The sequence below is a fragment of the Mesoplodon densirostris genome, chromosome 10 (genome assembly GCF_025265405.1).
Source record: "Mesoplodon densirostris isolate mMesDen1 chromosome 10, mMesDen1 primary haplotype, whole genome shotgun sequence".
Lineage (NCBI taxonomy): Eukaryota > Metazoa > Chordata > Mammalia > Artiodactyla > Ziphiidae > Mesoplodon > Mesoplodon densirostris.
Genome location: NC_082670.1, coordinates 73,002,659 through 73,017,018, shown reverse-complemented (window position 1 = coordinate 73,017,018; position 14,360 = coordinate 73,002,659). Strand labels below are relative to the sequence as shown.

At 53.8% G+C, this 14,360-nt stretch overlaps 1 protein-coding gene across 4 annotated transcripts in view; it reads right to left on the bottom strand.

Annotated features, from left to right (window-relative positions):
• TEX264 (testis expressed 264, ER-phagy receptor) overlaps positions 1 to 9,838 on the bottom strand; it is a 29,382-nt gene extending 19,544 nt beyond the window's left edge. Inside the window, exons 1-3 of one of the 4 annotated variants that reach the window (XM_060109911.1) lie at positions 9,745 to 9,758; positions 8,674 to 8,749; positions 6,047 to 6,338 (exon numbers count right to left, since the gene is read on the bottom strand). In XM_060109911.1, coding sequence (XP_059965894.1) covers positions 6,047 to 6,304 — 258 coding nt within the window. In that variant the 5' untranslated portion in view covers positions 6,305 to 6,338; positions 8,674 to 8,749; positions 9,745 to 9,758. Of the gene's footprint in view, positions 1 to 6,046; positions 6,339 to 8,673; positions 8,750 to 9,031; positions 9,096 to 9,744 lie in introns of those variants that run through there. The other 3 variants (XM_060109912.1, XM_060109910.1, XM_060109913.1) reach the window with 3 other exon arrangements.
• Between the last annotated feature and the right edge of the window lie 4,522 nt (positions 9,839 to 14,360).

The following is a 14,360-nucleotide window of genomic DNA, read 5'->3' as shown; positions in this document are numbered from 1 at the left end:
CTATAACTGGTGGCCTCTCCTTCTCCCCACCATTCCAGGCCTCTAGGCAGAAAGGTCCAGGATCCTGTGCACAGAAGTTCTTCAGTGATAGTACAGGCATGCATGCATAAACCTGCTCGCACAGGCTCTGCATCATGAGCAAACCTCCTCTCCCTCTACCTTGAAAAAGGAGGAACTCTTGTCATGGGGGAGGGAAGCAGCTTATAAGGAGACAGGGCTCCTGAGATCTTGGGCACAGGGACTCCCTGCCTGCCTGAGCAACTTTTCAATTCCAGAAGTGAGAACACTTCCTGCCCCTTCCCCTGTCCAAGCGGCTAAGGGGCAGACTCAGAGGTTACCCAGCAAGCCCACCACCTGCTAAGCAGCCCCATACCAAGCGGGAGCTGGGAGACAGCTGAACCAGGCACCAGCAAGGAAGAGATGGGACAGGGCCTAAGACAGGCTGGGGAGTGACAAGGCTGGTCTCAGAGCAGGGGAAGGCTTTCCTGGGCTCCCAGGAGAGCCCAGGCCTACCTCCAGGGGAATGGTCCACTGAGATGGTCAAGGGCCCAGAAAGGAGGAGTGTCTTGATGGCTAGAAACCCCACCCACCTTGGTTCAATACAATGTCTTTATTTGGGCCTGACCTTCGAAGGGCAGGCTGGGCCTTCCAGTTCTATCTGCCTTCTCCCTTTCTTCCCTGTATCAGTCATTTCTCTGGGTACCTATGACCAGAACAAGAGCTGGACCAGAACTAGCACCAGCAAGGAACCATACCAGGGAGACAGGGCAGTGGCCAGACCCACCACCAATTTCAGTAAGGCAGGCCCATCCAGAATCTGCCCTCAGAGCAAAAGTGCTAGGAAAGAGATACTAGAGTTATCTCCTTCAGGCTGTGAGGCCTCTTGAGTCCCAGCATTCTAAGAAGAGAACAGTCTGCTTGGAACCTACAGCTTCCGGGTACAAGATGGCCCTACTGCCCCTTCCGGAGAGGCCTTGCAGTACCTTGCTGACTCTGCTGTGTGAGGCCATAGCGAAGAGAGGGTCTCTGCCTGGCCAAGACCTCACTGAATCTGGAAACTGGACAAGATCAAGAAATTCCAGGATCCAGGAAGAAAAAAATGGTGTCAGCTAGCCCAGACCAAACCCAGCCTTTGGGGTCGCTAGAAATGGGCCACCCCAGGTCCATAACCTGCATAATCCAACTGGGACAGCTGCACTGTCTGCTAATCCCAGACCCAGAGGGATACCTTGACTCCTCCCTGGCCAGACTACCCAGCCCACCTTTCCACAGGGGCCCACAGTTAACCTGCTGTAAGCAGAAACCTAGACTCCATCTAGCAGAAAATCATCATGGGGTACCTGGGGTAGGCGATGGCCTGGGCCTCCAGGAAGCATCAGCTCAGCTCACATTCCCATTGCCCTTGTTGAGGGCTCAATCCTGGGAAATCTTACTCCCTCACCCCACCAGGCTCCATGTGACCTCAGTGCCTCCAGGGAGAGGAGGGGGCACCATCCCCACATATACTGAAGGGGAAGTACAGCACAGGCCTACGTCGGAAAACTCTTACTGGCCTCAGCCCCTGCAGACGTGGTGACCGCAAACCGATTCTCAGTGGACTAGGGGGAAAAAGAAACTTCAGTGTGGTCTAGTTCACTAAAGGCAGTACCCAACTGCCACCAGTCCCCTCCCCAAACCCCTCCATGCCTGGAGGCAGCACCCTCTCCTAGGCCTTCCCCAGGTGAGCTGAACAGGCTTCCATGCCCCACCGGCCTCAGCCAAGCTCCCCACAAGGGCAGGCAAGCAGGCAGGTTACTTAAGCCCCAAACACAGCAGCAGAGGTGGTGGCAGCAGAGGGTGGGGCAGGAGGAGGAGGACCAGGCTGGCAAACAGGACAGGCCCATGGGCATGGCAACAGCAGCCCAGCCATTAGGGCCTGTTCACAGGCCAGAACTGGTTAGGATCAAATAAGGTGCTCAGGGTCCTCTCCACCTCCTTCCCAACACCCAAGGCTCCCAGAAGAACTAGGCCCAGGAGGGGAGGCAAAAGTCACTGTCCAAGCAGAAGAGAGAGGGCAGAACTATACAAGGGCAGGACAGAAGGGGTGTGTGTGTGTGTGTGTGTGTGTGTGTGTGTGTGTGTTCCCTTCTGGTCCAGTGGTTAAGACCCAGCACTCCCAATGCAGGGGGCCCGGGTTCAATCCCTGGTCAGGGAACTAGATCCCGAATGCTGAGACTGGGAGCCTGTGTGCCACAGCTAAGACCCGGTGCAGCCAAACAAACAAACAAACAAATAAGTATTTTTAAAAAATCATTGACTTAAAAAAAAAAAAAGAGGAAATGGCCACACTCCATGAATGTGGCGCCCTGGAGAGGAGAGGGACACCTATGAGCCACTGCCAGGGTCTGTCAACTTCTTGCCACATGCTCCTTCCTTCCTTCCCCCCAACTCCACCAAGGCCCTCAGGGATGAAGAACAGAATCCTTCCTCCTGCACCACAAGAACCACTCGCCCAGATCTTACAGGCTTATCCCATGAGAACTCCAAAATATAGGGCTGGCTGGCTAACTGACACACAGACATACATATGTATCTCCAGGATATATGCTCAAGCAGCATCTCACATGAAATGGTCCACTGCAATCGCCACAATCTTGCCTTGTTGGTACCCTTTTCTGTGTCACTTCCTGAGCCCAGAGCCAGACCAGGGGAGCCTCACCAGGCCTTTCTCAGGAACCAGCCTCCTTCTGTCCAGCTGAGGCCTGGAAGGGGTGTGGCTGGGGAGCTGTCAGTCTATATCTCACGGGGGTGGGCGGCACCCACAGCACATGGCCACCTCTCACCTGGTCACTCACTGCCCCACTCACAGAACCTGAAATAGCCTCACTTCCTCCCACACTCAGAGAAGCAGGTTCTGGCTCCTGTTGTGCTGTGCTGGGGAGGGTGGAATGGGGATGGGACACTCCACAGTTCAGCCTACATCCTGTCCCTTCCTTCTGTGAACCATAATATGCAGGGCCCCATGCTGGACACCGCTGTAGGAGGCAGCTAGGGAGCAGAAAGCTTGGCTTCTTGGCCTTTCCCAGGACTGGATGAGGTCTGTCTTTCAGGCTTCCCTGACAACCCCCACCCCCACTGAGACGGCCTGAGGGCTGGGCCCCTTGGTCCCCACTGTGCAGCAGTGCCCAGGACAGAGTGGCACAGACAGGGTGCTCAAATATTTGCTAAAAGAAAATAAAAAAGCATGAGTAAACTCAGATAGTACCACAACTCCTGCTAACTGCTCCTTAGTCTCCTCCTCTACAGTATCAGCAGTGTGGAACCAGAGGCTTCAGATCCTTATGGACCACCAGATAGTCTGTGATAGCCATGAGCACCATGAGCATCGCAGGTGTCAGGGTGTGATCCAGCTCTGAATAGGGACACAAATTTCTTCCAGAGTGACCCAGGACTGGGATGGACAGGATCAGAGGGGCCACTTTGACATATATATTCATTCTCTGTGCCAACCAGACGGTCATAGCCAGGCCTAGGGTCTAAGCCTGGGTTATGAGTGCCCAGCCTAACAACCCCTCATCACACCTAATTAGCATGAGTGTTTTTTCCACCCATTTTTTGTTGTTGTTACAACAACTTCTTGAGGGCAAGGTACTGGGGTGAATGCCTCACCTATGTCACTTAATTTAACCCTTGCCAGCCTACCTATAAGCAGGTTTTTTTTTTTTTTTTTTTGCGGTACGCGGGCCTCTCACTGCTGTGGCCTCTCCCCGTTGCGGAGCACAGGCTCCGGACGTGCAGGCTCAGCGGCCATGGCTCACGGGCCCAGCCGCTCCGCGGCATGTGGGATCTTCCCGGACCGGGGCACGAACCCGTGTCCCCTGCATCGGCAGGCAGACTCTCAACCACTGCGCCACCAGGGAAGCCCTAAGCAGGTATTTTTAACATTACTCTGCAGATGAGGAAATGGAGGCTCAGAGAGGGTATGTGGTATGCCCAATATCAAACAGCAGGACAGTCGTGAGACAGAATCAAAACCCAGGACTGCTAACCTCGAGTCTATCCTCTCAGGCCATGGGCTCCCAGACTGGTATCAAAGTCGGGCTGTGCCCAGCCAACCCTGGAAACCCAAGTCCCACCACCTCAGACAGTCCACCACACCTCCAGGAGAGCGGTACAGTGGGCTGCTTGGAGGTGGCTGGGTCAGGAGGCCATAGGGAGAGTGTCCCATGCCAGGATTCTTCTATCTCACTCTTCCCTGAGGCAGCCTCCAGCAATGACCCAAAGGTACCGTGCTGCCTTGGCCCTTTCCCATTCTGGAATTAGCACCTCCAACTCAAGAGGCGATGTACTGCTTCTGGAACAGGACATGCCGATGAGGAAAGAGGCAGCTGCAAGGACCCACATCCCTCCCACTGAGGTCTTGCAGAGGGTTCCAACTGGGTCAGATGTGGAAGGAGGGGCAGGGACCAGGGGAGGGTAGAGGAAGGACAGGGACTTACACAAGAGACCCCTGCAAGGGTGGGGGCCCGGCATCTGGTCTAGGAGCTTCCCATAGCCCAGTGCCTGCCCCATCCCAATTGGGCCCCAGTGTTCTTGACTGTCACTTAGTGCCATCTCCGAGCCATGTGACCTCAAAACCTCAATGTCTACTCATCTCTCAACCAGGCCATATCACCTCTCACCCAGACCCAGCCCAATCTCCTCGATGGCCTCCTGCCTCGTCTCCTTCCCTCCTCCACCTGCCATCCGCTTAGTTTCCTAAATCAAAGGTGGCAAATTGTGCTGTACCTTTCCACCCAACCTACTGTACCTCCCACCACCTGGCCCAACAAACCCTTCTACATCTTTCTCCACCCACCACGTGTTCACTTGCCACACTTCCTCTGTCATCCGACATCTGCAGGCCTGCACTTTGCAGCTCCCTTAGCCAGGAGGCCCTTCCCAGTAAAGCAAAATTCTACTCATGACAGAAGACCTCCTCTCTGAGCCTCCCTGGCAGACTTGAGGCAAACCCATAGCTCGCTCAAAGTTCTGTGAGCATCGAACACAGTGTCTTGCTGAAGATGCATCTGTATAGGGCTGACTTGCCAACCACACAAAGCTTCCTGAGGGCAGGGCCACATCTGTTCATCTCCAGAGTGCAGGTGTCAAGCAGAACCTGGCACAGAGAGGGAGTCAGCACACCCTTGTTTCGACTGAGTACCCCATTGAGGCCTGTTCAGCACATGGTATGGAGACTATAGGCCTTGCCCACTTGAGCTCTCCAGGCAAGAAAACCAGAGCTGGGGATTCTCAATGCCTGGTGTGCCAAGGTTCAGAGCTGGAGGCTGGAGAACCCTTGGCAGAGCTAACAGCCCATGCAGCTGTGGGCAGCACCACCTCATGGCATGGCAGGAGGCCACATTGGTGAGTCCTGATTCACCACAGGCTGTAAATACAGCCATATGCCCACAGGGTGCCACTGATATCAGGTTAGTCTCTGACCCCAGCATCTTGGACATTCTGGACAGCTCACCTGGCTCCACCTGCCCCCAAAGCACTCTCCCAACCAGGCAGCTTGATGTCCAAAAAAATGCCTTATCCCTGGGCCAGGGGCCACCATAATGGCTGGAACATTCCACCTTCTTTCAGCACGAGAGCTGAAAGAGGGAAGGCAAAGAAACATGATATGACCCCAAAGAGAGGGCAGCATCTAAAATGGCCTGGTCTTAGAGTGCTGGCTTCAAATGGGGCTGAGGGAGGGAGGGAAGAGGAGGCAACACACCAATGCCCCCTCAGAGGCTAGGGACTCACAGTGGTGTAGCCCCCTGCACTCAGAAGTCCATGGGCAGAGACAAGCCAGGAAAATTAGATCATGACAAGTAGAAAGCCAGCATATGGATGTCTGGAGCAGAAGTCCAGATTAAATCTGGAAGGAGCTTCAAGCTCAGAGAGGAGGTGATGTGCATAGCCAGCTCAACGATTTTCCCACCCCTCCTCAGAAACCAAAACACCCCTTGCCCAACAAGCCCCGCCCCATGTCTGTCCATGGGGTAGAACCCCAGCCAGGGCCCAGGAGGCTCCTTACCATGCGGGGGTTGTCATAGTAGACGGCAACGGAGCGGAGCTTAGGGGAGACACTGCAGCTCTCTGTGAAAAGCCGCCCAGTCTCACCGTAGGGCCCCACGTGGAACTTGTAGGCCACGGTGACGTTGCGGATGGGGGGTGAGCCAGCACTCACTGCCACCCCGGCCAGCAGCCCTGAGTACCCAGCAAAGGCCAGCAGCGTCAGCAGCAGCAGCAGAGTCAGGGCCCCAATCAGGCCTAGGAGTAGCAGGTCCGACATGGCTCTGTGCCCCCCACGCCGCACCCCAAGGCAGCTGCAAAGGAGACAGAAGGAAGAGGTGGCTGGTAGCCTGTCTGACCAATGTGCCCACCTTCCCGCCAGCCAGTTCTGGCCCAACCTCAACCCTGCCTTGGGTGCTCTGATGCGGGAGAGGCAGGAGCCAGAGGTGTTTACACACAGAGTGACCTAGAAGGAAGTTACAAAGGATGACTGAAGCTACAAGCCTCTTTATTTCTTAATCACAACTGTTGAGGCTCTCAGAGCAGCTCTGTCAGCTGGCAGCCTTGGTCACACCTGGGGTAGCTGAGTCATAGAGGGGCACAGGAGTGAGTCAGCCAGGGACATACTCCTGGCCCTGATCAGCTGCCCCTGCTGGGCCAGACATCAGCCAGCCTGCCTTTTCCCCACATTGCCTCTTCCTTACCACAACTGAGCCACACTGCCTGCCCAGTCTCCCCAAGCCTCATGGGCCACTGCCAGAGGGAGGACAGGCAAGCACAGGGCCCAAACACTTATTTAAAAACAGGGAAACGATGAGGAACAAAAAGTCAGGGGGAAAAATGTGCCACAGGAAGGGACTCTTGTAGGACGCTCTCCTTTGCTAAGCACATCTGGCCCACGAAGTACTGCTTTCCAACAAGCTCACCCATCCAGAACCAAAGGAGAGATGAGGTTAAAATAGCCTGAGCAGGCAGAACAAAGTCCAGCACTATGCTTCCCAGACTTGAGCGGAGCTACTGGTGCTAACAAGATTCATCTCACTTTCCCAGTCCATAGATTAGAAACAGCAAGGAAGAGGAGGGAAAGACTGCAAGTGGAGACACAACAGGTAGTGGTGAGAGTTACCCACGGCTGGAGCATTTCATCCCATGGTGGAGGGGTGCTAGACTAGCAGGGAGCCACACCTGGGGTCCACTTGCTGCCCTGTCCCTCCCCCTTTCTTCCCTTCTCCCCAACATCTCCAGATGTTTGGAATTCAGTTTTTGTGGTTCTGATCTCCCCACCTGACCTCCTGTACTAGGTAGTTTACAGGAAGCCATCCTGGGGTAGGTATGCTGGGGCGGGGTGGGGGTGTGTTTTTTCCTTTTTGTGTATGTCATTTATCTGACAATTCTCCCTCTTCCTCAATGGCCTTTCCCTGTTTCCCCTATTTGCTATTTGCATGGTACAAGCAATAAAGATACTTGTTTCAGGGGAGAAAAAAATAAAAAGCAGAGAAGCTATCAAAGAGCAGGCCTAGCGACACAACACATAGGTTGGTGTATGAGCCATTCAAGACAGACTGCCCGGAACTCCATGAAACTTGGGGCCAGAAGACTAACCCCCTTACACAGAGGGCTTGACCTGTGTCACCCAGGTAAAAAAAAAAAAAAAAAAAAAAAAAAAAATCACACCACAGAGGAGACTATTTAAAGAGGAATGGAAGCATCTGACCCACTGGAGGAACATTCTCACCCCAAGTACTTAAAATTTTAAAAGCTTTAGGAGCTGAAAATCAACATGTCGGCTGTATGGAAAACAGCTGTATGGAATAATTTGTTCCCTGTGGGTTCTGGGTATCAAAATTTTTTGCTGAAAAACTGTCTTTGGAGTCAATGTGCACACAGTGTTTGTCTCACAAAAAATGCAAAGTATACTTCTAAACCTTTGGCATCATGACCTTGAGGTGTCTCACACTGGTCTTCTCATTGACCCCTGTTCCTGCCCCCCAGCTGCGCTTGTTTTGGACGCATTCCCTGTCCTACTCAACTTGCCTCCAGTTAGTTTCACTCCTGTTTTCTTTGATGATAATGATGATAAATCTTTCACTTAGTACTTACTATATGCTAGGCATTGTCTAAACGCTGAAACACAGATACTTCATTAATCCTCAAAACCAGGTGGATATGGATCAGAAAACAAGTGGTTAGAGATTAAGAGCCTTGCCCAAGGTCACAAAGGTACTAAATAGAGCCACCTGGACAAAATGCAGGCAATGGGAATCCAGGTAGCCTGACTCTAGGCCTCCACTTCCACTTTCTCTCTCCTCCCTGGGAACTTCCAGAAAAGCCCAAGCATTTAATCCATGTTGGACATCTCTGAACCCAAGGCTCTCAGCTGGAAGCTCTCAGCATCTAAGTCTCCCACTCATCTTGGGAGTGATCAGCCCTCACTGTGACCTACCCCCATCCTCTCAGCTGCACACTCCCTGTCTCCTGAAAGGAGCTTAGTTCCCACCTTTCCCTTACTCTCACCTCCTAAACTGCCCAAAAGAGGGGTGAAAGGTACCCGGGGCCGCAGAGCTTTGGTCAGCCCAGGAAGGAGGCAGGGCAATGGAAATTTCCCCTTTACTCAAGGGAAGGGGAAGGAGAAGGGCTGGGGAAGCTCACCTCTAAAGCCAGGCTCAGTTTTAGCAACTCATGGCATCCAGCACGGCAGGGACCAAACGCTCCAAGTGCTCCAGGACTGGGGGCAGAAAGAAAATAACCACTGAGCCGGGCACCCTGCCCTGACTGATGTCTTTTCAGGGAAAGCCCACAGGGGCCTCTACAAGAACTCTCTCCCCGCCACAAGGTTGCACCCTCCACCATGTCCTCAGACCCCTTAGGGAAATCAGAAGCCAAATTCCGCCTCAAAAATGTCAGCTCTTCACTAGACCCTTGCTCATATATCCCTGTTCTTGGAGAGCCCTCTTCCTGGAGGGCTCCAGCCACCGCACCTAGCCCTGACACAGCCCCTGCCGCTGACCCTGGGCAGGTTGTGACCCCTCTCGGGCCTCGGTTTCTCCTCAGGTTAAAGGCCCAAGCGGAGCGTCTGGGCGGGCTGCCCCGCGCTGGCTTCTCGAGGCTGCTCACGTGCGCCGCGGCGGCTGGCCTCGCCCTTAAAGGGCCCGCTGCAGGCAAAACTTTGGCACTCGGGGGACGAGGGAAGACGTGGAGTCTGAGGGGCCTGCGCGGGAAGGACGGGACGCTACCTCCACTCTCTGCTTCCAGCCCCTGCTCACCCTCGCCTCTCCTATTTACCCAGCCCTTTTCTTTTCAGCCACGACCTCACGGGGTCCCAGGCACCTCTGCAACTTAAAGGAAGTTAAAAGTTTGCAGCCAACGCTTCGAGGAGCGTCCTCAGGAGACGGGGGCGGAATTAAAGTACGGTTCTGGCCTCAGTCTTCGTGCTCCCCATCCCTCGCCCGCCCCGGCTCCCTTGCCTCCGGGCGTGCCCTGCACCCGTGGCCGAGGCAGAGGGTGACCCGGGATGGTAGGCTGGTCCAAGGTCGCGTTCGGGCCCTTGGACCGGCCGGGGCGAGCTGTGGGCGAGACGAGATGCAAAGAGCGGCTGGGCCGCGGGGGGTCACGGTGGGGACGCGGGGGGCCCTGAGGTTGCGCCCGGGCGGACGGAGGTCCCAGGCGCTCGGCGCGCGTGGAGCCGCCCCGGCATGAACACCTCCCCGGCCCGGCCCTCACCTCAGCTGCCGCCCGCCGCGGACACCGATCAGCGCACGCGGCCCGGGGCTCAGCCGCGGAGCCTGCGCGCGCCCGCCGCGCACGCTCGCTCCGCCCCCTCTCGCGGCAGGACGTGGCCGTGGCCGTGGGCGCGTGCGCGCGGGACCCGATGGGCAGAGGCCTGCCCCGCCCCGTATCCAGGGCAACAGACGTGAGCCTGTCAGGGGCCGAGCTCACCCCGTACCTTCGTGCCTCCCACAAACTACTGGGTTGCAGACGGTGATTTAGGAACCTCTTAACTTCTGGGTTGTCGAGAGCACCCCAGGCATGAGGGGAAGTAGAGAGGCAGTGTGGGGTCCCGGAAGGCGGCACCGGAGAGGATCGTTCGAAGAGGCTTGGGAAGTGCAGCACGGCAGTAAAAGTCTGGCATTTGTATCACCCTAGTTACTGCTACTTTCTCTCACTGAGGCTTCGCGACAGACCTGGGAACCGGGCAAGGCATGGCCACTTGCTCCCGTTTTACAGCTGAGGCTCAGGGAAGAAGCGGGATCCAATCTCCGGACAGCGCAAATATCAGCTTCCTACCTCCAACACTCCACCCTTACCTCCCCCCTTCCCCCCGCCAAACGGAGCACAGGGGTGATTATTCATCCATCCAACATTTATTGAGAACCGCTCCCTGCTAGTACAGTTCTAGGGGCTGCGGATACCAAGTGAACAAAACCAAGGCCCCGCCCTCCTGGAGCTCACCGGGGAAACGCCCCCCCTCCAGGCTCCTCCCTCAGTGCCCTAGACGCGGCTGTGAGAGGCAGGTCCGCCCTTCTAGCTTAAGTATTCTAGATAACCCCCCAAGTCAACTGTAAGTTCGTTGAAGACAGGTTCAATCTTCAGCTCGTATTTCTGAGGATCTAGAAACAGCAAAGCACTCTTCTCGGGCCCCAAAGATAAAACCTCGCCCTCTTGAGAGGCCCAGTCTTGCAGTGGAGGTGATGGGGAAGGTGACAACTATGCTCGTAAGATTGGCTACAAGGCAGGCGGGGCCAAGAGCTACTTTGGTGCTCCTCACATAGAGGATTGATGTTTGGGAGGTGAATCATCTTTTTGTGGATCCCATTACTGTACTAGCAAAGGGCAGACTGTACACACTGAGGCACTTGTAGCTGGTTTCCTTTCCTTCTTCACATTTGTTCTGCCCACAGGCACGGAAGATTGAACCTCACCCACAGGGCTCTGGGCCAACTAGCGGAATGGGTAGCTGACCCCTCAGAGGCACTCAGGGCGGGGCTGGCAGGGTCGTGGCAGTTGTTTTGCTGATGAACATCAGGCACGTGATCAAACCCTTTGGGTGCCCCAGGCAAGAGGACTATACACTTGGAAGCATTTCCTGTGAGACGAGGAAGGGCCAGTACCCTCAGAGACAGACAGCCTCTGTATGGTCAGTTCTGCTTCTCAGAAGCTATGAGCTTCTCCCACGAAACTGTTGCCTGGAGCTGCCCTTTCATAACTTGTCCTGTCTGCTCACTTCCTTTAGCTTGGTTGGGGAACTCCAGAGCCCCACGTCAGAGTTCAGGGTGTGCCTTAGGAGCTTCAGCACCTCTGTGGTGAAAGTAGAGTTGGCCTGTGACTGGGGCTGCAGGCCATCAGCCTCCCAGGCTTCATTGCAGGCTGCTTCCAACAAAGCAAGCCCTGTCCTCTGCCGGATCCCTGCAAGGCCTCCACTAGCCACCAGGAGGCAGTAGCCCAGGTACTTTCCACTACCCCTTGCAGCAAGTCTGAGCAGAGCTCATCACCTAGCCATCTGCCTCACCCATGCTCCACTCCCAGTCCTACCTCCCAATAGCACATATTCTCCTCTCATGAGCCCAGACTTGGCCTTTGTCTACTCCTACCTTCCTCTGTCCAAAGAATTCCTACAGAAGCGCTTTAACTCTCCCTTAGTAAATTCCAGAGAATGTTTCCCCAAACTTGAGAAACTAAAGCATAGACCATCCCCTCCTTCCCTACCTCTTCATGCTCCAAAGTCCTTGTTAGTTCTCTGAGGCAGTGGTTAGATCCTCTAATTCAGATGACAAATGGAGAACACACATGCAATGTAAGATGCTCTGCAAACCCTGCCACCAGCCATCTCTCCCCCTCTGAAGGCACTGATGCTGTGCCCAATCCCTGGCCACTCACAGCCTAGTTAGGGCTGCCCCTGCAGGACTTGCCATGACTGAGGGACCAGCTAGCCTCAAGCCACTCTGAGTCAGCTTTGCTGTTTCCTCTAGAGCCAGGAAATGCGGTCCTCTTCAGGTAAGCAAAGGCAGCAAATGCCTAATGAACCCCACTGCATGAAAAGAGCCTGCCAGCAGTCTGCCCTCTGTTCCCACCCCCCACCTTCCCAGGTGCCATCTCAACATCCACTATGCTCTAAGTTATATCCCTTTCACCACCACCCAGCCAAACAGCTGTTCAGACAATTCCCTGATCAAACAACACTGCCTTCTTCAGTTTAAATTTTATTTTACAAAAAGAGAAATAAACTGATAGGCAGTTATACTGACTTACAATTGTTCTGTTTGCTTTTTTAAAAAAGTGACATGAAACACAAGTAAAAATAAATACGTCATAGAAACAGCCAGTTGCCCAGTCTCTGGGGCAGGAGCACCTGCCCTGCTGAGAGAGGAGGGAAGCCCATGATCACACCAGCAGCTGGAACACCCAGCTACAGATGTTCCTCAAAGCCAGGTGCAGGTCCCAGGCCTCAGGGGGTGTCCTGAAGAAGATGGAAAACCAAAGCCAGGTGCCAGGTCCCTGGGGCCACCTCATCTCTTCCCCACCCCACTCCTCCTGGCAGCAGTGTGGCCTTAGTGGTTATCCATTGTGACCCCCTCAACCCACCTGGACCCCCTTCCCCGACCCCTCTGGAGAGGGTACAGGAAAAAAACAGTCTTGGGCGGGCTGAGGGGATTCTTCTGGTGAGTCCCCAGCCCACCCTGAGTAACACAACCAGATAACAGTTTACACCCACGTGCACAAGAGCATGCGTGTGCACACATACACTCTCTCACAGACACACACAGACACACACACACACACACACAAACCTGGGCTGAGCTCTCTTCCAGGGGAGGGCCCTGGGTCAGGTCACAGTATGAGGTCCCCTCTTTTCTGAATATTATCCCAGTAGTGGTAACAGAGAGTACCCAAATCACTCCCAGCCCCCAGCCCTACAGACTCTGCAGCCTGTCTAGCTACCTCTCTCCAATGCACTAGATTACTATATCAAATAGACCTCTGAGAGAGGAAAGGAGCAGACTAAGGTCCCTGAAGAGCAAAGAAGTTGGACACTGCCTGCTCAGGAAGTTCATCGTAAGACTCAGGTATTCATAAAAGGCCTAGCGCCAAGCCAGTAGCACAGAACAGACATTAAGGGGTCACAGTGGAATACAAAGGACAGCAGAGAAGTGTCAGTAGGAGGGAAATAGAGTCTGAAGGTGACTGATGGAGAGCATAGCTTTCTCAGGCAGACCTTGAGGTGTGGATTTCTTGGGAACAGTCAGCAGAGGGCCAGAAAGTCTCTTGGGGAACTAATGGGGGAAGGAGCTCTTCTCTCAGGAGTTTTGATGGGGGAAGAGTCACTGAGCTGGGTGCATAGGAGGCTATGGCTCAGAAAGGAGAGACTGGTCTGTGGAATCACAGGGAACTGGGAAGCACAAGGGGGTCATGGCCAGGAACACTAGGAACAAGGAATGTAAAGCCCCAGAAGACCTTCCCCATGGGATGAGGACTCAGTTCCAGAGCAATGCCAGGCATGAACAGACAAGCAGAGAGCCTTGCTCTGCTGAGTGCTTTGGGAGTGACAGTCCTACCGAGACTGCTAAAGTTTGGTTGAGTGTTTCAACCTATCAGCAAAATATTACCCCAACGATTTGCTTCACGTCCTGGAGTGGGAAATTTTCATATTTAGTTGTGAATCACAAGTATATAGTGATTCCACACACTAATTCCTAGGGAATAGATTGCCAAGGACCAGAGACATCCTTAAGTCAAAAGATGCTTAAGATAGATGCTTAAGAAGCATAACTCAAGGGGGTGAAAACTTTGCAGATATCTAATCTGAAGAAAAATATCTGGATCCAACATGGTTCACTTACTTTCTCAATTAAATGGCTAATCTGTCTGTTGAATTTTTATCTACAAAGATACTGAGAAAAGGGAATCAAGCATTATTACAAATGGTAATAATTGAATTATTAAATTGTACTATATTCCCTAGGCTGAGGATTTGGGCTAAACCAGACAGATGGGGCTTGAAAGGCCCTTGAAAACATTCTATGGAAGACAGTAGCGAGGGAAGATACCGAGACCTGATCTTCTGCCCTCCCTCTTATCACCATCCTTCCCTTACTCAGGCCTGGATGGTGCGTGGACATCAATACCAAGTGTTGCTGATCAAAGAAACTGTAAAACATGGTTCTTGGGCTCTGAGACATTTCCTGCTACCCTCACACATACGCTTACGTTTGGCGTGCATGCACGCTTGCCTACCAGCACACAGAAAGAGACGGCAGAAAAGTCAGAGTATTTTCAGGTTCAATAAAAAAAAAAAAAAACCGAAACAAACCACGGAACCAGTAGCACTCTTAATTTCCCAT